Here is a 22,876-nt window from a genome sequence, read left to right as displayed (position 1 = left end):
GCCAGGTAGTGTCAGTTTGTCTAATACTTCACGGGAAGATAATTGTACTCCACAAGTAAGCACAACACAAACAGTCAAACTCTTTAAATCTGTCTCACACATGGTTCTGTCTCTCTACAGATTGGAAAAATTTGTGAAAAGGCTTTTCCACAGTATCTCTATGTTATGGTTTCATCACATTCCAGGTTGTGATTCTTAACTCTGGTGATAAGACATTTAACCTCCACTTCTCTCTTTAAAACACTTGACTTCAGTCCTGCTAATTGGTCATTAGACTGCCGTGAGATGCTCGAGAGAAGCTGCTTGAAGAAGAAAAGCTTTTTTCTAGATATTGGTTGGCTTTATTTCATCTCTCTTGAGATGATAACTATGTCTGATCCCTTTTTGGATGAATCACATAAGCTTGTATCAATTCATGAAAAGTAGACTATTTTGAAGAGAGCAAAGCTTTTTAAAAGTCAAGCTAAATCCTAGGCACTCTGTGTTTAATGCAGTGGCAGAAAGCTTGTTTGTGCTTGAAAATTGTCACTGTGGAAAGAAATTAATTTGGCCTACAACCTCTATGGCAGGCAGGCAACAGCACTGCACAGCTTTTGGTTGAGTGTGCTAGAGGGGTAGTGGTGGCTTTAGTTGTAGGAGATGATGGATGAATGGAGATCTTCCAGACTAATAAAGCAGATTAATATCTAAGTGAAGTACCATTTTGGACCACTTCAGGAAGAAATCTGAGGACAAGGAATCTGGCTCATAATTTAAACTGAAAGGACAGAATCAGTTAACAAAACTTGTTTCGCATCGGTCGGTGCCAAACTGTGAAGTAACAGGCTCCCTGTTATATAAAAACCCATTTCACCTTATGTAACACGGGTCAGCAAGTGACCTGCACAACTGGCAAAAGAGAGTGCAACTTCAAAATGACTCCAGTGGACTCTCATTTTGGTGGTTGAGATAGAAGAGGATTATTGATGATCCTTTGGAAATGATGATTCATTGGCTCCTGTCCGCTTTTTATGTCAGTTGTGCTTTTGTATAACACTTGGGGTCAAAGTAGTTATCTTATCTGAACCCACTGCCAGCTATCGCTCAGAACAGCTAGACCTTTAATCATTTGTCACGGTTGGTGTCTGCAGTAAATCCAAAACTATACTGTAGTTGTTCTGGATAGAATGAAGTGCCATTGTAACTATTGGGCTAGTATTTATTGTAAAAATCTGCAAATCTGTGTCGTACGCATATAATATTCCTTATACCCATTTTTGATTTCTTTTTATTTATTTATTTAAAGTATAATCTTGAATAAATTCAGAATTAGTGAAGCTGTCATATAGTTATGTTCAGCAAAAATAAAATAGGGGTACATGCAGTTGGAGAAAATAAACCTTTTGGGGTTTACAAGTTCACAACTCAGTAGCCCAGTTTTACAATCTATAGTAAAGTAAATACAGTTCCTTCTACTAGTTCGTATTTAACCAACATGGCATATACAAGGGAAATATTGGCAATTAATAATTGAATAAAAACATAGTTAGTCCTCTTACTCTTATTTCAGACCTCCTCTGAGGACCCGTCATACATATTTACAGCACATGCAAATGCCAGACTGTGTTTAATAAGTAACATATTCAATAAAATTATAGTTTTAATGACATTTATGTATGAGTTGGCATAGAAAGCATTGGATTTTTTTTGTTTTGTTTTTTTTTTTTACTTTCTCAGCTTTCATTTTCATGGCAACGTTTCAACTGTGAAGAGTAGAGTAGAGAGAGAAAATTATTTTAGTGCGATAGCTTGCCTTTACCCCTTTGTTCACTACAAAACTGACAAGGTCAAATAAATGCACCTTTAATTTGGTGAAGTGTAACTGAAGACTCACTCATGCATCACTCTGTAGTATATCCACCACACTGACCCCAGGAGCCTTTTGTTCTTGCAAACTGCACAGATATATTGAGTAGTTGTTCCTTTAGATCTCCTGAGTAGTGGATGTTGGACAATGTTGAGAAATGTGCTTTTAAAAGCACAGAGCCAATCACAATTATTTTCTCATTTTATAATTCCTGGGTTAAAATTATTCACCATTCTTCATCGCATATTCCCTCACTTGTCTTTGAAGCCTACTGACGCCCACTGAGGGCATTATAGTTTTTACCTTCATGGTTCACTGATAATTGAGTCGTCTTATGCAGACTGGCCAGTAAAGCAATCTGACAAGAAACTCCTTTGAAAGTACAGTTCTCTTTGAATACAAAATCACACACACAGCAGATAGAAGCCTAATTGTTGCAATTGATGATTCACTTTCATAAACATCCTTTGATTTACTTGAAAGTTCCCAGTGTTTGTCTTAGTGAGACTTCTTTGGGCATTTTGAAACTTCTCGGAGTAACAGTTTTTATTATGCATGTTTCACTTGTTGAACAGAATGGTAATGGCAGCAGTGTTTTCAGTCACCTATTTCACTCCGGTGTAACATTTTGTAGTTTTGGCAGCATGACCTCATTTAGTCTCAGGAAGAGTCGGACATCAAAACTGGCTGCCCCCACCGATGGGACATATTTCCTTAATTCATATTCAAGAGGCCAATTCTTGGTTATAATACAGCGAGGAAGTTAAAACAGTCCACTTTGCACATAGAAAGTAAAGGTGTTGCCATTGCTGTACATAGACTGAATCTGCTCTCTGCTTCTCACAGCTGATTCAGCTCTGTGTGTGTGTGTGTGTGTGTGTGTGTGTGTGTGTGTGTGTGTGTGTGTGTGTGTGTGTGTGTGTGTGTGTGTGTGTGTGTGTGTGTGTGTGCGAGCTGTGCTCTGAGCTCTGAGGTCTCTCCCTTTCCTTCGTCACATCCCAGCCTTTAGGTCGCCGAAGGTGCCAGGAAGCATGTAAAGAGATCTGAACGACACAAAGGCAGAACAACGTGTTGTTGGGGGAGGGTGCGAAGTCTGTTGGTTTGTTTTGTGCAGACAGAGCTTTAGTATTATAAATTAACTGTAGAGATGAGCTTGTGTTGGAACAAAATGCACCTTGTCTGTTATTCTCCTGCTTATCTAAGAATAAAAAGAGACGATGTGAAAAATGTCTGTTGGCCAGATGATCCACCATTTTGGTCAAGAGAAACTGTGCTAATTAGCAGACTTTACTTCACAAACGCTACACAGGGTATTTGCCATTTTGTAGTGTTGTTCAGATATTTAGTGAGAATTTTCATACCTTACACAGCGCACTGATTTTGCCCTGATTTTGCCCTGATTTGCTAAGGGTTTGTGTGTATTAAATCGCATGCAAACTTGATAATGCCTGCAACCAACAGTATGGGCTGATATAGTAAGTGACGTCCACTGTTAAATTTAGTCAACGTGGTGACAAAGCGTGACTTTTAATTATTTTTTTGTTCTCGCAACATGTTGAGCTACTGTAATGCACGTATGCATACGTTTCTTAACTGGGAAGTTGGGCAGTGTCCATTTGTGGAAATACAGGGGATTATGTATTTAAAATATTTAGGTTATGTAAAATCTTTTGCACTAAATCTTCTAAATCTGATTTATTTCAGATTTATTTGCACTTGTTTGTGTTGTGTACTTTTGTACCTCTTTCATCTGCTTTTTCAGTTATCATAGTATTGTAATCTTCAAAATAATTTCTTGAGATTTAGCAACATCGTTTAAATAGTAAAAGTAAAAGGTGTAACTAGTGTTAGAGGATCATTCAGGTTGTGGAGGAGACGGGTTGTAAGCTGTAGTGGATCAGTGGAACAGACAATTTAGGCCAAGTACACTGCTCGTCCAAATAAAAGTCACCACCCAAGCAAATAAATTAACTTTTATTATTTTTCAGCTAACAGCAAGTTATTTAACCCTAACTGATACAGTGAGTAGCTTCTCTTTTCTTAAACAACCATGTCAGAAGACACATTCTGTGGTCATGGAAAATCTGTTTCAGAATGGTCAAATTATTGGCATGAATCAAGCAAAGAAAACATTTAAGGAGATTGCTGAAACTACTAAAACTGGGTTAAGAACTGTCCAATGGAAGAAGGTCATGTGGTCTGATGAGTCCAGATTTACCCTGTTCCAGAGTGATGCACGCATTAGTGTAAAAAAGGTGGTGGATGAAGTGAAGCACCCATCATGCCTAGTGCCTACCATACAAGCCTGTGGGAGCAGTGCTATGATCTGGGGTTCAGGTCTAAGTTCAACAACGTTATGTGTCCAAAGAATGAGGTCAGCTGACTACCAGAATATACTGAATGACCAGGTTATTCCATCAATGAATTTTTTTTTTTCCTGATGGCACGAGTCCAGACCTTAACCCCATTGAGAATCTTTGGGATGTGTTGGAGAAAACTTTGTGCAGTGATCCGACTCTCCCATCATCAATACAAGATCTTGGTGAAAAATGAATGCATCTCTGGACGTGAATAAATGTAACATTGCAGAAGCTTATTGAAACAGTGCCACGATGAATGTGTGCTGTAATCAAAGCTAAAAGCAGTCCAACAAAATATTAGTGTAAGACTTTTTTTTTGGGCCGAGCAGTGTATTACCATGCACCCAGTTTAGAATAATATGAGAGTTTGTTTTCAATCTATATTATCTGAGCACTTCTTGTTGTTTCTTTTATTTTTAACCTTTATTACATTATCAACATCATCGCATTACAGGATCTCAACAGTTAGTTTAAGTATGATGTAATCCTAGCTAACAGGTAATAGCTATAACTATGGGTACAGAGCAATTTTTTTCTTTAATCTGTGGTCGTATAAATTGTCAGACACCATCCTAAGTGCCGTTGGCTGATATATGAGAAAATGCGCTGCCATTAGCTGGTCCTCAGTTGACTGATTACCAAATACCTTGGTCCCTGTCCACATTGTACAAGCCCAGAGCTCATCAGTTGTCATACCTGGACATTTGATACTTCCCAGTGCTGCAGTGTGTGTGTGTGTGTCTCCACCATCTGGAGTGCTATCAGCATATTGAAACTGACAGCGAGAATGTTGTTCGAAATGTTATCCGATGTTCCTGCGTTCTCTGAAGGGCTTCTGCAGTGTGCACATCTTTGATCTCACTTACTGTAGCACTACTTCATCTAGACAACCGGTGTGACCCTTTTCAGTGCTGCTGACACTGTTCCTTATTTGGCCATGTTTTGTTGTCAGTTCTGCTCTTACATATGGAGTGATCAGTGTAGATTTTTGCAAGTGCTAGTGTGCCAATTCTGGGAGGTCTGCCAGGCAGCATACAGCGTGGATGCTTTCTTTCAGAAGGACAAAACGGAAATGACAAAGCAATCGCCATCCTATCAGCATTGCCATGGCAGCGCAGGCATGGGCTGTTTATCCCAAGGTTAATGGGATGACGCCTGGAACTGAAAGTGCCAGATTGAGAGAAACATGTGCCTGTGTTACTTAAAACAAGTAAATAGCAGACAGGGGTGTCATGTCCCATCGAACAGGTTGGACTAACAAACAGGCCATTACAATCATCACTCACCCTACTTATACTATAGATTATATATATTACTGGAGACATGATTGAATGTATGAGAAATCTTGATGAAGGCTGTGGTGGTACATAGTAAAACATACTAATAATGCAAAATGTTACTGGAGTGACATGATAGTGATAGTTCTGTATTTTTTGTACTGACACCATAGCTTCCTGGTCATATACTTGTTTTGCTGCTCAGCTGCCACATTTACTGAATTGATTTAAGGTGACCTGACAGTCATAATATTAATATTAATATGTATGCACACTTCATACACACACACACACAAATGCAACATGCTTCAAGGACACCAGGCAACATAAATGAGCCACATTTCACTCACCTCCTGCATTTACAAGATGTTACAGTAAACAGCAGACAAGATGAATCACTCTATACTGTTTATGTAGGCCCCGTTTCTCCCCACCAGAGTAGTATCAGTTTTCCACAAGTGTTCTTTCCAGGTGTACAAATACACATCTGATTGCCATGATGAATTTATTCCAAAGTAACTGTATCTTTACAGGATTTAGATGAAATAACACAAACAAGTAACAGGATCAGTATATAATGCAATCTGCCATACGAACACGAGAAACTAAAGCCTCAGAAATAAAGTAATAACACCTCGCTTTCACAGTCTCAACAAATATAGAACATTTCAGACTCTGTAAAGGTAGGATTTGTTGCAACGCTATTGCATTGTGTTGTATTACACCTTTCAAGTGTTGATGATCGCATGTCTAACCTCTGTCTCTTTGAGAGTATAGATGATGCAAGAGAGATAGTTGGCTCATCTTATAACAAATAAAAAAAAAATGCATATATATCATAATGATTTGTCCTTTATTATTCAAAAGATGATTTATATTGTATGCTTTCCTATACCATGCGGTCACATCTGCAAGATGCTGTGTACAATTACATTGAGTGTACAATGCCCAACACTAAATGTAGTGTTGGAAATTTAGCGTTATTGTAGTTTCCTTTTATATTTAAAACCTATAACTGGCCTCAAATTTAAACAAGCATAGTTGTATTCGTGGCTACAGGTAGCTACTGTAGTAGCATGGCAATCAGACTGAATTGCTGAGATTTTTTTCTTTAACAGTGATTCCATATAAAGTCCTCGAAAATATTGTTATAGTCCTGGAATGGGGAATTGTAACATCAGTGTACCTCGCTCATTTTTGTCCATCTATCCAGCATATACCCCTATTAGTATACTGCATAAATTACCTGATTGCTGATTTCTCTAGAGTAGTATTCTAATGTAGCCCAGTGTGTGTGAGCTGTTCTCTCAGAACCATATGCAGCTGAGTAGCTGCAAATGTGGCATGTAATGTTCTAGATAAATCAATCTACAACATTTTAAAACATATACTTATTTTTAATTTGTTCACCTCAGCCTTATAGATGGCACGGCTGCAGTGGGAAAGGCTTAACCACTAGGATTATAGTCATTCTGATGGATAGCAATGAGACAGATTAATTGACTGCTGTGCAGCCCTCACTTATCTGATTTTAGCACTGCTCCTCCCTTTCTGTTCTTGAAAGGCAGAATTATCTCTCTAGCAGTAAATGGGATGTAATGTGTGTTTAAATGGGAAAATTAGCCAAAGATTTTGCTTTTCTGTTTACATTTTGAATACAGTTGACCTGTGTAAAAAATTCAGGTACTTTGCTCAATAGATTGTATGTTTCACATAAAATCACATATTTGATTGTTTGATATTTATGTCTTAACTCTTGATAGCATATGCCTGCCAAGCATACTGATGGCCTGTTTCTTATGTAACTTCCCTTCATGCTCTAAGTCAGTATCTAATCTGTCTCCACACAGCTGACCTATGGAATTTGTTGTTGTTCTGAGAAATGTCAGTCAAGTTTTGTGAAACCTTATATATCTCCGTAACATCTGAAAAGGTTTTTGTTCACCACAATTCACTCAAGAGGACAAGGAAGAAAAGCAAGTAAATGGATACTGAAATTGCCCAATGGAAAACCAGAATTATTCAGTTTTTTTTATTTATTTATTTTTTATTGTCGATAGCCCACGTAGCCCACTTTGTCTGTTAAGAGAATAGTAAATGTTCAAAACAACTGGCAGGCATTGCACTTCAGAAAGCTCTGCCAAAGAGAATATGCTTTTTCTCCAATGAAACTAAGTCATAAGCAATTGTATATCTGCCTCAACTATGTACTACTTTATCAGTGTACTACTATATATACAGCAAAACATACACAGTTTTAGTATGAGCTCCAATGTTTTTCCTGGAAACAGACATTTACTGAAAGTTAATAAAACACTGAGATTAGGCCTAAATTACATTTTAATGTAAAAGTTACAATTAATAAATAACAGTTCCATCTTCATCCACTACTTATTCTACAAACCATTACTATTACTATTACAACTACTATTACTACTTTACTAGTAACATTTTTGTTTGTAACTTGGTTGTCTACATCTGGATTAGCTTCTGGGCTGGACATTGTCAGTATAGATCTCAACACCAATGATAAACAAATTTTCTTCATCAGCTCTCACTGACTTCTGATTGTTTTGAATCTGTAATCTGTAATTTCTATTGCAAGAAAAACAAATCAATCTGCTGTTCAGTTATCAACTAGTGCTGTCTGACCGGTGGACAAACTATGCTGTGGTGTTTCTAAATTGTAAGCAACTAATGCTGATTCTAATTATGGATGAATACTTAAAAAGTACATGACATGTTTGTGGTTAACTTGTCTGTAATCACAAATCAAATATACTGAAAGACATTTATCTTGTGTGTGTGTGTGTATATATATATATATATATATAATATATATAAAATATATATAATATATATATATATATATATATATATATATATATATATATATATGTTTAGTCCCTCCTCTCCTATATAAGGCCTAACAGATATTTTTGTACACCAAACACGTTTGATTTCAATATGGTAAACATTTCCCCCATTTTATATAAATCCCCTCTGTATACTTATGATTGGCAGGCAGCTTTTTCTTCCTTTCAGTATTTGGATTGCATTCATAATGGGCTCTGTTCCAGAATATGAAATATTGGAGTTGTACTGGTACAGATATACAAAAGTCTAAGTCTAAAGCCATCACTGACAAATTTAATCCTGCCTGCTAATGCAGTCATTAGTTAGAAATGCAGCTCAAATCCATCCCAGCAGTTACGTGGAATTCAGACCTTATACGCCCATAATCTTGCAGGTGTTGTCTAGAAGACAGCTGATCTTAATTTAAGTCTCTGGACAAATTTAGAGACATTTCCAAGAGCTTAACACTGTTTAGCGCCATTTCCATAACCTAGAGACATATTCATTGAAACGATTAATAAAATGATTCCCATTTCTGGTTTCTGCAAACCCCGAGGTATGTGTCTATAGTTACCAGGTACATGTCCATGGGGTTGTTGTGTGGCTGACACCATCAAACATTAGATATTAGAAAATAATCCTGAATCATGCTGGCTTTTCTAGGGACTGGAGAACAGTGTCTTTGGCTGCAAGGTGTTTATACATAGCAAGACATAAAGCCACTCTTGATCCAGGGTGTTTTAGTAAAGAGGAGTTCTCATATCTTTTTCATGAGCCAGTAGCAAAGTTGGCCTATATCTGCAGGGAATGGGATCATGAATATTGTGTTAACCCAGAAAAGTTAAAATCCATGCATGCTTCCTTGTTCCCTTGATCCTTCGGCTTTTGTTGTTGCATTGGCCCATTGTACCCGAGAAGGGATCAAGGGGACCCCTGTCGGTTGTGGATTATTCTTTTGTAGAAGCACCACTGTAGGGGATAGAGGATTAAAAGAGCAGACAGTGGATGGGGATTCTTCTACAGGAAGTTCGTTTGCAGCACGCTACACATGAATTGTTAAAGTGGAGCATTTTCAATTGAACAGCCTAATGTTGTTTTGTTGTTTAAACTTATAAACATGGACCACATTAACTTTGTATCCAATTCTAAGTTGGAGGAATATACCTCATTTGGACATTTATGCCATTTATGGACAATTAACACTGGAATTGCCTGTTGCCAGATGATGAATTTTCATTGTGTTTACATGTTTTCCCAGCTGTTGGACGGGTTTAGAGGGCACTGCAGCTGAATGAATATAAACAAATCATTGTCCTCTTTCTCTCAATTTCATATCGAAACCTCGCTGCTGCTACAGCAGTGATATTGTCACAGTGTTTCTAATTATATGTGTGCTACAGCCGATATTCTTAAACAAAGATCATTTCTGGGGACTAGTCTGCATTTTTTATAAGCTTGTGTTTCTTCTATTTCTGCAGGGAGCCATGGACCTCGAGGTTGGGCTGCTTCATTCCCAGACTGCGCTTCGAAGAACCAATCACCTGTGGATATTGTAGATGAACAAGCTCTTGTTTCAGATGAATACCAAGAGCTGGTGCTTGACAAGTTCAGCACTGAGTCCTCCAACCACACCACCATGAAAAACACTGGAAAGACAGGTGTGCATCAGAGAACTTTATTTGTATATTGAGTTCTTTTTTGTTTAGGGCTAGAGCTGGGCGGTTTATGTTTCGTATACTGAATCAACAGCTCTCAGTGAAAAAAAAACAATTGCACAGTATTGTTTGTCACTTCAAGTGCTGCTGAGCATTGTTCAGAGTGTGTTGAGGGTACTCTGTTTTTATCTGTTATCCTCATGGGTATAACTTTTTAACAACACAACGGTTAATTACCCACAGCCTACTCTATAGGATTAACCGCCACACAACAACACAACAATTTGTGTCACACAAAACATTTGTAGCACTAATACAAAATAACAATGCCAAATAGTGTGCTGGGTACAACTCGCTAGCTAGCTACAGTATGTAGTATAATGGTCAGTGTGTCTGTAAAGAGCTGGGACAGGCGCAGATATGTTGCTGCATTAGATACCAGAAAACAGGAGGTGGGGGAAAATGAGAGTGAAGATGCATAAAGATGTATTATCCCCAACAGAGGAGCCGAGGAGCTGCGAAGCCACAGGGTCAGACATCGCCTACAGACAGTGGAGAAAGATGTTTTCAGAGGAATTAAAACAATGGATTTGAGGTCTAACTAGGATGAAAATACTTGAACCAAGCTGCTCTGTACCTTGAAGGATGATATTAAGGCTTGTAAATATTTGGAACGTTAGATTTGTTAAATGGACATCCAAGGTACCTGGCCAATCATAATATTAGAAAGCTTGTTTCTTACTTGGTCCATGGTTTGGTTCACGTCACACCTTCTAAACAGACCAAATGCTAATTTCAAATTCTAATTTCAAATTCACATTTCTTTGCACTTTGCAGTCTAATAAGATAATAGTGACATAGAGTAAATACATTACACATGTGGTTATACAGCTTAGCTTTAAGTATCTGTCCTTTAAATACATTTGCCTCTAGTGATATGCAGGAAAACATTGGATTTACGAGACACTTGTCACTGTGATGAAGTAACTATTCCACAATACAGTATATCTGCTGCCACTGTAATATAGAAATGCATGTAGAATTATAACAACTACTGACAACTACTTCAAACCATTGCCATTTTTTTGTTTGTTTGTTTGTTTTTTCTTTTTCAATCAGCAAATCAGTGGACCATTGGTGTGATACCCCTGACCTCAGCTGATCTCTCCTGCTTTTGGCACTGTATCTCTCAGAGTAGTGTCATCTTTTGCGTTTGATCATAATGAGAGTTGTTAGCCTCCATGACAACCAAGGCCACTGGGACGGTCGAGCAATGCTTCTGGCTGCCTATTTACAAAGATGGAAATAACACGGCTGGCTGTAATTTTGGACACACACAGTGCAGAGGGAATTTTAGATGGAGAGAAAATTGAGCCACATTACCACATCTGTTATTATGCAAAGGTTATATAGAACAGGTCAAAATTCAGCTGAGAGTATAGTAGCTTTTTTCTTTTTGCTTTATTAACCTATAGTTTGCCATTACTATCCATTAAATGATAGGTAGACTTTATTGGTTACTGAAACATACCATCTTTACTCAAGTCATTGAAGATGACATAAAACATGTCTGAGTTCATTTAGGCCAATCGTTATAGTCACACTGTCGTCTTTAGGAGCCGAGCAGAGGTCTGTTAGTGACTCTCCACTTATCTAACGCCTGATTGCTGACAAATATGATGGTAAACCTTTTCAAACTTTGAAAGTTACCAAAATACAAAAGAAGCTGTACAAGAATCACAAAGCAGTGATAGAAATGGAGAGCAGCTTGACTACTGACTACTAAACAGGTACAACCTCCAATGCTGCTGTCTAGTCTGATCAACACTGTATAACAGTGCTGTCAGCAGCCACTAAGGAATGATTCTCAGTGCTAGGACTTTATTACTAAACTATGGCCAGCACTTTTGATTTATTTCTCATTTCTCAGTGCGTGGAAAAGGTGCTGTTTTCACATCACAAAGAAAAGGGGCATTGAAAATGTGAGTGTAACAAGTAAAACATGACTCATGCAAACAGTTAGAGGAATGTGGGACAACTGCTCTGTTGGTGACCTGCACCGGTGGGCTGCTGTAACTACAATATAGCAATATAGCATATATTACAGACAAAAAGTGATATAGATAAGAAAAAAACATGAATCAAAAGCAGATCTGATTATATTTGTTGTTGTCTGCTACTGTTGTTTTAATGCTACCACTAGGGGGTGCTGAAGTCAAAATGCTCCTAAGGACAGGGGCCTTAACATCCTTCATACTATGTAAAAGTCAATATTTTAATTAAGAACTGAGTGAATAGATCTTAAAAGTTCATTGCGATTGATTTCCCAGCATTCCCTTGTGCCTTGACCCGCTTTGAGTTCTAGCTGATTGGCCGCTACTCAAGCGGCGTTCCTCAACAAAACATTTCTCAGTAAAATTTCAAACAACTCTCAACCAAATTCATGAGGAATTGGAAGGCCCGAGAGACATTTGCATTGATCAAGGATTTACTTTCACACACACTCCTCTTCTTTCACAGGCTGTGATTCAAGGTCTTTTTGGCTTAGCTTCTAATTCCTGCTCTGCTGTTGGAGGGTTCAAACACACCCAGGGCTGCATTTCTAATGAAACTCCCAGGGCCAACCAGCATCCCCTTTCCTTGACTTTGCTTGTTTTGCACACAGGATTACGCTACTTCAACAACAGCACTAGCACCAGCATGGATTTATCGCCATCTCTCTAAATGTTTTGTGTGTTTCCAAAAGTATTTTGCAATTACAATCATGTGATGGGTCATTCTTGCTTTCATGCGCAGACTCGTTTTTACTTTGACCTGATGCTTTCAGTCTTGGAAATCTCCTGCATCTAAGACTTTTCACTTCATACTGTGGACCATTGGCTTAAGCAGCGCTGGCACGTTAAAACTGCTGGCTGACTCATTCTTGCCTCACAACAGGGGCTCAGCCCATCCCTCATCATCGTTTGAGTTTCTCCCCTTTTCAAATGTCCTTTTCTCTTCCCTCTTTTTCCTTTGGATCCCACACTTGTTTTCTTCACAGTTCTTCCCGCTGTCCATTAAATTGAGATCTGTGTCTGTTGCCTTGATTGCATCCATTCTCTGAGCACAGCTTGTTCATCATGTCATCTATGTTTACTGACAGTCTGTGTTTGCTTGTACATACTCATCCTCTTGGTTTGCTTTGTGTTATGATTAGAAGCGGGCTGTCCTTCTCCAGAGAGGCTGCCTAAAGCCCTTTGTAACTGTGAGATCAGCTAACAGAGCACTGGTCAAACCTGGCTAATGAAGTCAAATAGACATAGAAAAAGGGATCTAGATTGGATATTAACATGTAACTTCAACCAGGACACCTGAAGGTTCATAATCTGCCTTGTCAGATAGTGTTTCGGGAGCCATGGAAAAATAACACAGCTTAACATACCCTTGCACGACACAGCTGTTGAAAGGCTTATTATACTGTAGCAGTAATATCTGTTATGACTCGAGGAGGTGGTTGACATGGTCTGCAGTAAATTTTGAAAAGTGTCTGACTGTTAAAAAATCCACTCGGAAGCTATGGCATGGAGTTTCAAAAGTACATGGTGATCAAGCTAATAACAGTGATATTTTTTTCTTCTCTGAAATAAGGTATTTTAGAAGATACCAGGCAAAGCTGTGTGGTTCGATACGGCCAGCTCATTTAAGCAAAAGTGGCCATTTCTGAGGTTGTTTGATGGCTTATGTCCACAGAGTTTAATTTTGCAGAAATAGTTCTCACACAGTGGGAAGGTATTTATACTCCACCACCTCTTGGATTTCAAGCTTCTGAAAGACAGGGAGAATATTGGAGGAAAAAAAAAATCTTGATTTAATACCTCTGTGAGTCCAACTACGTCCTACAGTGTGTGAATGATCTAACAGAAATAGCTTTCTAATAAAGAAACTAGCAGTTCCATGGAATAAGCAAATTTATTTTGTAATTCTTAATATTCAACTTTATTTTAGAATCAATATTTAGAGTATATGCTCACAGAAATAAAATGAACCCATTTCCACAGCACATTTATCATGACAGGGACCTGCGGCTATATAAGCAAGTGATCTTTAGAAGACGTGCAAAATTAAAATCTTAAATTGCACAAATAATGTTAAATTGACATTTCAAGGCCCTGACCACATGGTACAAATTTTTCTTGTATTAATATTTAGATATAAAATTACCTTGCAAAAGATAAAACTCTTTACCCTAAATACCATTAAAATATGTTTGGAATTCCTCATGAACAATATTATATGCCTTCTGTTCTGCAGGCACAGATTAACACCCACTTTCATCAGTAAAAGTTGATGCAGAAATGGAAACTTGCTGTTTGAAAAGCTCACACGCATTTAACATTAAAGCAAATCGTAGCTGCTCCACAGCTGAGAAACTACTAAAAGGAGGTCAATCGCTGCCTTATGCAGTTAGAATTGAATTGAATTGTCATTTAATTTATAGACACTATTCAGACAACATTTGATAACTTTGTAACAATGCATAATTTAAGAGTCAGATGGTTAGAAAATGAATATATTACTGAATTTTGATGTTTCTTTAAGATTAGATAATTGAGCTGTCATTAAAAAAAACATTTAAAAACGTGGATATTGATTATTAACAATTAAATTGTGATCTTGAGATATAATAAGAATGGAAATTAAAGAGATGAACTCTGTGGCTCTGAGCTCCTGTAGAATCAGCTTTTTGACAACTAATCTCCACTTTACAGAAGCTGCATACTAAATTTTTCCTCTTTGTTTGATTCGTTTTTCTTTTTTTCTTTGTCTCCAGTTGCTGTTCTTCTGAAGGATGACTACTTTGTAAGAGGTGCTGGACTGCCGGGCCGTTTTAAAGCTGAGAAGATGGAGTTTCACTGGGGCCAGAGTAATGGATCAGCAGGCTCAGAACACAGCATAAATGGGAGAAGGTTTCCTGTAGAGGTAAAACATCCCGTCTCTACAACACACTTTGACAAATGTGCAGCACGAGGATCAACACTGAATGCAGGAGAATCCATGAGTCAGTGTAATGTTAAATTCTTAATAAAATAACAAAATAATACTCTTCAGGTGTTGAATTCAAATCGTGTTAAGGAAACAAATATTATGTATTATCTTTCACAGCTCATCCTGTATAGCTTGCAGGGTGGCAAGTCTGTCTTTGAGCGAAAGATGGGTTACACAGGCGTTGCACCTACAGACACACGGCCGTTCACATTCACAGTCAGACCTACGGGCAATTTAATCCAATTTTACCCTAACATGCATGTTTTATCACTATGTGAGGATACAGGAGTACCAGGAATAAACCCATGCAGTCAAAGGCCCTAGCCATAGTCTTGCTGTGGGGAAGGATGCTCACCATTACTCCATTTTGCCATACCAAACTAATATTTAATCACTGGAAAAATTAGAGCATGCAATTAAGGCCCTGAACACCAAAATGAAAATTTAGGTGCACTTTTGCTTGTGGAGTTGGCTGAATTCTTTGTGGCATGAATTCAGTAGTGCTTGAAATATTTTGCAGTTATTTCAGTCTTCACAAGCTCAATAGTGTCACAGAGTTGTTGCAGTATTGAAGCAGCACATTGATTCTTCTCAAATCCAGTTTCAACTCCACTCCAAGAAGCTCTAGTGGGCTGAGCGCTGAAGATTGTTCAGACTATTGGAAAACTACACTATAATTTTTCTGTAACCAGAGTGAAAGATGTAAAAAGATATTTTGTGATTTTGAGCACAACTGAGTGCATGAAGATTGATCCACTAAAAGGCAAAAATACAAAACAAATAAGCTTCTTTGATAAACTAATCTGCCCTGGTAAATAATCTGGCCAAAAAACATAAAGAATAACGAATTTTACTCACACAATGCTATCATATGTCAAGTTCCTGCATGGACTTCACAACATTTCAACCACTACTGGTCATCCTCAGACAAAGGTGATTATATGTACAACTGTGTAAACACAGGGAAATGTGATAATGCACCTTGTAATTTGCTAATTAGATAATTACCTGTATGCATGTGGAAACAAAGTAGCAGAATCTCACTACTGACTAGTCACAACCCATATAAATGTCAAATCCTTATATTATCAGCAAATACTGTAAGTAAATATATACCTACACAATAAAAGATAAAAATACACTGCCTGTCCAAATATATATAGCGATTCAATATCTTCTGCAATGTCTCAACATTTATTCCCGTCCAGAGTTGCATTCATTTTTCACCAAGATCTTGTATTGATGATGGGAGAGTTAGACCGTTGTTCTACAGCAACTCCCAAAGATTCTCAATGTGGTTAAGATCTGGACTCTGTTGTGGCCAATCCATGTGTGAAAATGATGTGTCATGCTCCCTGAACCACTCTTTCATAATTTGAGCCAAATAAATCCTGGCATTGTCATGTTGGAATATGCCCATACCATCAGGGAAGAAAAAAATCTATTGATGTAATAACCTGGTCATTCAGTATCACATAATGTGGCTGAACTGAGACCTGACCAATTGCAACAACCCCAGAGCATAGCACTGCCCCCACAGGCTTGTACGGTAGGCATGATGAGTGCATAACTTCATCCCCTCTCTTCTTACCCTGATGCACCCATCACTCTGGAACAGGGTAAATCTGGACTCATCAGACCACATGACCTTCTTCTATTGGACAGTTCTTAACCCAGTTTTAGTAGTTTCAGCAATCTCCTTAGATGTTTTCTTTGCTTGATTTATGCCAATAATTTGACCCTGCTGAAACAGATTACCATATTTTTCACAACCACAGGATGTGGCTCTTACCTATTTGCTTAGTTAAATCCAGGTGGTGATGTTTTTTTGGATGGGCAGCATATGAGAACATACTCTTTTTCCACCATATGTTACTGATTCCACTCGACTATGCTTGCCTTCTTTAGTTTCCCCACACACAAAAGATTTGGATAGTACCTGGTCTCTATCAAGGTTTCAAGCGAGCTGTGTCCATACCAAAAGATGACGTGAAAACATTGCAGGCTATCGATTGGTCAGAAAGAAGCGTTATGACCACGACCGCAGTCGTCTCGTCACTTGAATGCTCAAACTCTTTGTTTTTCCTTAGTTTTTTTTCCAGTCTTTCATTTTGCTGCCTTCAATCTCATCTGAAAAAAAAAATTGTGTCCTTGCTGTGACAAAAAGCCACATACTGAGAAACAAGAATGGCTTACCTTTGATATCCTCCATTGTTCCTGTGTGTGTCGGCAGTTTTACAGCAGTTTCATGCGGTGCTGCTATGACAGCCAGCTACACTGAGGGGGTACTATTGTTACACTGGAAAATGAAGTACCAGTTACCAAAAGCAAGTAGAGCTGAGATGAGCCTGTATCTTCCAGTGGGAAAATGCTACTAGAATACAACTGTATTTAATAAATAATAAACTAATGTTATTTCTACATAAGTGCAAAAGCATTCAGAGACAGTGTTACACAAAAGGACGTGCATTTCAAAACCAATAAAATGCATGGAGGCTCTTACCTACAGCATGTCATGACATAGATAAGGTTGTTCACACCTTAACCTCAGGCAAACTATTTGTGGTTGAAATAGGAATGTGCTTTATCATTTTGCTTGTGCAGCTTATTGTCACCCACTGCCAGAAAAATTTGGATGTGCTTGCATCTCCTACTAAAGAACAGATCTCAAACTTGCATTGATTCCAGCTGTTTTTGGTTGCAATACATAAGTTTAAACTTGGACACAATTTGACTGCCACATTCCTAAAGAGTCTTTTGTATTGTTTAAAAGGCCAAGTTCACAGTTTTCACACAAACCAGAGAATTAACTCCAAACAGAAATTCTAAAACACAAACAAAATGGCCCTGTGGTGTTTGACAGTGAAATGTGGGAATTTACCAGAATCGGATACTATACTCTAATTGTGAATAATGATCGGCTCTAATTGTGTAACACGAAAGGACAACAAATACAAAACTAGTGTTTCCCTTTAAATCCTTGGATGGCTGGAGGTTTTTAAAAACAGGAAATTGCTTAAAATGATTATAAGTGATCAATAAATGAACATTTGAATTTGTTTTTCATTAAACAAATTGCTTGCATTTTACAAAATCCACTTAGTCAATTGGAAAATTATAAGAAAAAACACCCAGTTGCAGTGATATTGCACATGAAAGTCATTTGAAAAGATCTTTGAAAAATAAAGTTTTGTAGGAGACTTTAAATGAAATGAACATTGAAGCACAATTTGGAGCTTTTCTTGGTCTTAATATTTTTTTCCACGAGGTCACACCACATTTTCTATAGTGCCATTAAAGCCTTAAAAAAAGAACAGACAGTAAAAACAAAGGTAAAACAGACTGCAAGTAATAATGGGAAAGAAGAAACAATATAACAGACGTCACCAACTTTTGTAGCACAGACATAAAGGGTATTAACTCTGGAACCTTTTGGTAATATTTATTCTGGTTTGTGGATTAAAGCAGTAATCCCACTCTTTGTATGTGGTGTGGAGAATGAGTTATTAGTGCCTTTCAAATGTCTTATCATTTACACTGCCGTTCCCATCCATTATCTAAAATGAATGTGTAAATGTGTCACATTTTTTACATTTTATGGGGTTATGTAAAATTTTCTTCTTTTTTTTTATAACCACTGTATTGTCAAATAATCAGTGTAAGGTATAACCGTGTATGAAAACAGGAAAGGGCGGTTAGTTTGCCTCTTGGCCCTATCTCCAAACACGTCGTCCTGTTCGTTTGTTGGCCCTGTTCTTTGTAGCCCTCTCTGCAGGCATGGCTTTTGATGCTGAATGGCTGAGTAATTAGATTTATTTTTTTCCACATCATTTTGTGTTCAGTGTAGTGTTAAAGGGCACAGGATTATATACAGCCATTATAAAGCTGTTGTGCATATGGCTCCTTTGATTGTGTGCTTCTAAATAAGACGACGATAGAATTCACTTTAATGACCAATTTGAACAGCTATAAAAAAAAAAAAAAGTAAAAAGAATTCTGCACTCCAGATCTGTCACTCATAGATTTAGATTCGTAACTCAACATGTTTTTGTGTGTCGACCTTTTGCATTGACATCTTTGTTAAAGATTATATTCCAAATGAAAAGAAAATGGTTAGGAAGCAGTAGGAAAGTAGAAAGTTGAAAAAATATTGATAAATGATATTGCATGAATGTATATCCTGGCTGAACCTTCTGGGGGAAAAAAAGCAGACATCAACTATTACAGCCCCATACTGTATGAAAAAAAATATATGGTTAAGCTAATAGTAGTAGTTTAATAGCACATGGTTTAAAGAACAGAAAAAAAGGACATGATTGGTGGTGTCAGTGAAGGTTTTATGTTGAGTATCTATTTGTAAATGCATTGGTGCCTTGAACTTTATGCTACTGAAATCATGAGAGCAATCATGAATGATTTCTATACAATGTATTGCGTTAACATGAAAGGTAAGAACATGCAGCCTAGATAAGGTTGACTTAACATACAGAGTGATGGGGATTGAGATTTCCTAAGTGGCACACCATGGAGGAACGTTCAAAGAAATTACTATATGGAAAAAATAAGGCCAACAGAAGACGGCCAGTCATAGGTCTAAGGTCATTTTCTCCTGGGAAACTGACTATTGTGACCTTTCCTGCTGGAAGTACAAAAAGGAATATTCCATGCACATATCAGCAAAGACATTTCCTGTCAAATATATACTTCATATGCACATAGCACACCACATATGCAGTAAAAACACAGAGTGGGGGGTCCCACTTTTATCAATGCATCAGCCTAAATGTATGAAACATAATGTATTTTTCACACAGTAGAGGAGAAGGTGAAAGAGTGAAATTAAATGACAAATGGTTGAATTGGGATATGGTTATGTAGGCTCTAGCCTTTGGCCATTTAACTGTTCCACCCTGTAAGAGGTGGCATTTTCATTTTTCATATTTATGCCTTGACAGAATTTGATGCATTTGAGATTATATTACATCTAGCACCTTGTGGGCAGCAAAATTCTACATGTTTCTAAATGTTTGTGTTTGATGTACCCAGTGATTTATTTATATATATTTATTTATATATATATATATATATATATATATATATATATATATATATATATATATATATATATATATGAGGTTGGCTTTTGTTTTGTTGTGTGTATGTTTTGTTCTACCAGAGTGATACAGCATGACCTTGGAGGTTGAGCTCCAGGGCTTATTTGTCTCTTTTAAACAGAGACTGTTTTCCAGACTGCTGTCTAATTATCTCTCCACTCCAAATGAGTCACAGTCAGTCCGGAGTCTCATATAACACACTGCAAACAGCATTTACTCATATAGTGGGAAGACGATAAACCTCCAAAGTGTTTATCCCACCTGCCCAGAAGCTTAGAAGCACACACAAATATAGTTAACACATGGGCAGAGGGGGTGGATTTCAATGAGATGTGTTATAAAGCTACTCTACGTATGTAACATGGTCATGATAAAAAAACAGAAAAACAATGGTTTGCTCGGCCTGTGGCACCTGAGCATGATATTAATCTAACCACAGTCTTTTCCATAGGAGTGAAGTGGGAAAATCGATAGATGGACCACCTGTTCGCTCAAACAGCACAATGAAAAATGAAACATTTTTTTCTGCCTCAGGGTACCATAGGGAGATCTTTCCTAATAATATATTAGGGTGTCACTAAGGGTAGATTAATTATACATGGATTACAAATCACACCTTGGAAGGGTACACGTTTGCACGCTGTACTGCGGATGTATGAAGTATCTGAGTGGGTGTACAGTACAGTGCATTTCAGAAAGTGAAAACATCCAGTAGCACTGAACAATACAGTACATAGCAAGAGTCAAGACTAATGGGAATGGATGGCTGTGAGAGCCCAACGCAACACAACACTGCAAAATTCAATAGACCAAACGCAAGTTTAGGGCCGGGCAATATCGAAAAACGGTGATCACAATAATTTTTATATCAGCCGATATCGATATACAGTATGTTGACATCTAAATATACTTGCTATTTCTTCTAAGTGAGTTCTGAAGATATCACAAGGGTTAATTCAGCTGCTTAAACCCACCATTTCTGACCAAGCTAGCAGGACTTAAATAGAGTTCTCTAACTTTTTTGCATTAGTGATATCACTGTGTCTCTTCATAAGTTAGGGCACTGGAGAAAATAAACAATGTGATCTGGGACTGTAAAGTTTTGCATGGTGGCTTGCATTGCTTCAGATGATAAAGAAAGATTAGTGGGTATTACCTATCTGCTTCTTGGCTGGAATTTAAATATCTCCCAACAAAACAGCGTTACTGAAGTAAACAACCTGTCAGTGGTGATGGAAAATGAATGGACAATGGAATTAGGTCACTAGTAAGGCCAAGGCTATGTGTTTATAGGACATATCTGCAAAATATCTGAATCCTGCAATCACAACAGCCACAGCAACACATTAACTGTGAATAAGTTTCACTAATGCTTCAGCCACATGCCGGTAGACAAACAACACCAGGCTGTGATGGCTGTAACGCTGGAACCAATGTTAAAGTACATTTACCAGGTATTCTTTTTGATCCACTTAGCTGTTGAGTGGTATTAAGTGGCAGTGTTAGGAGTATTAGGTCAATATGAAAATGGGCAAAGCGGAGTAAATTGAGATCTTGTAGTGAATATTTGTCACTCGAGCACATAATTTTTGCCTGTGAAGTTCTGTCTATAATGTAAAACACCAAGTTTCATAGATTTGTTGAGCAGTAAAAACTGCACTAATTATGTGACACTTGATTCTTCTTGAAAATAAGTGCTCTAGCACTTTGTAAGTACTCAAATGAAAGAATATGATGGGTGGTTATGTGTGACTGGAGTGATATAATCTTGCTGTTAAAAAAGACACATTTACCTGTTAACAACAAAATGATGTGATAGCACAAGTGTAAAATATAAAAAATGGGAAAGAAGAATAAATCTGTGCTTCTGTGATAAGTCTGAGATCTCTCCCACACCAACTTTCTTGTAGTTTTTTTTTTTTTTTTTTTTTTTGTCTTGCTACAATATCTTGCTGTCTTGGGAAATCATGCCAAACATGACTTTGTTTTTCACCTGTTTGTGCCTAAATGGAACTTGGGAATGCAGAGCAGTATTCAGCACTTGTGTTTACTCTCATTTTTTGCTGGGAAACGGAAAAGATTGTAGGGTTATAAACTGAATTTAGACTAAGGTATAGGTAATGTGGACAGCATTTTCTGAGCCATGTCTGCTCTACAGAGAGAACTGCAGGTCAGCTCAGATTCTGCTTCTTTCTACCTTTTCTCTTTGGTCTTTCACAAGATAACACTGGTTATTGGCACTTCACATTTTAGGTCTCTACATATATCTCTGCACAATATTATTGTATATACTGAATTTACAAACGCAAACATATATGAATGTGTCTGGATGTCTATGGACAACTTAAAGTTTGGTTGGACCGCTTGGCTATCCAGCATGAAATCTGGATCTTTCTGTCGATGGGGTTTATTCCAACTTGGGCTTTTGTGTCAGATCTCCATAGCACGCAGTAAAACAAAGCGTGCAATGAAGCGATTCAAAACGCTTTTGGCAACATTTATTTTTATTGGCTACAATGAAAGTGTTTGATAATTGAATATCACATTTTCCAAAGTGTGCTGTTAACAAGAGCAGGTCACATGAGCCAATCTCAGTGAGTAAATGAAGCCTAAGGGGGCCAGCTTAATTGGGTAATGTAGTTAATAACATCTGAAGGGTGATGAATGGCCAGTGCTCTTTCTTGCTGAGTTCTCAGACAACAAATTAGTTCCATTAAGGGCTGCAGTTAAAGGAAGTCTGAAG

The 22,876-nt window shown here is 37.7% G+C and overlaps 1 protein-coding gene across 1 annotated transcript in view; it reads left to right on the top strand.

Moving 5' to 3' along the window:
• Positions 1-22,876, top strand: part of LOC113153996 (receptor-type tyrosine-protein phosphatase gamma-like) — an 89,218-nt gene that overhangs the window by 38,306 nt on the left and 28,036 nt on the right. Inside the window, exons 3-4 of the mRNA XM_026347947.1 lie at positions 9,818-9,997; positions 14,805-14,953. Of these exons, the coding sequence (XP_026203732.1) occupies positions 9,818-9,997; positions 14,805-14,953 (329 nt within the window). The remainder of the gene's footprint in view (positions 1-9,817; positions 9,998-14,804; positions 14,954-22,876) is intronic.

Source organism: Anabas testudineus, chromosome 5, assembly GCF_900324465.2.
Source record: "Anabas testudineus chromosome 5, fAnaTes1.2, whole genome shotgun sequence".
Lineage (NCBI taxonomy): Eukaryota > Metazoa > Chordata > Actinopteri > Anabantiformes > Anabantidae > Anabas > Anabas testudineus.
This window is presented reverse-complemented; position numbering and strand designations above follow the sequence as displayed.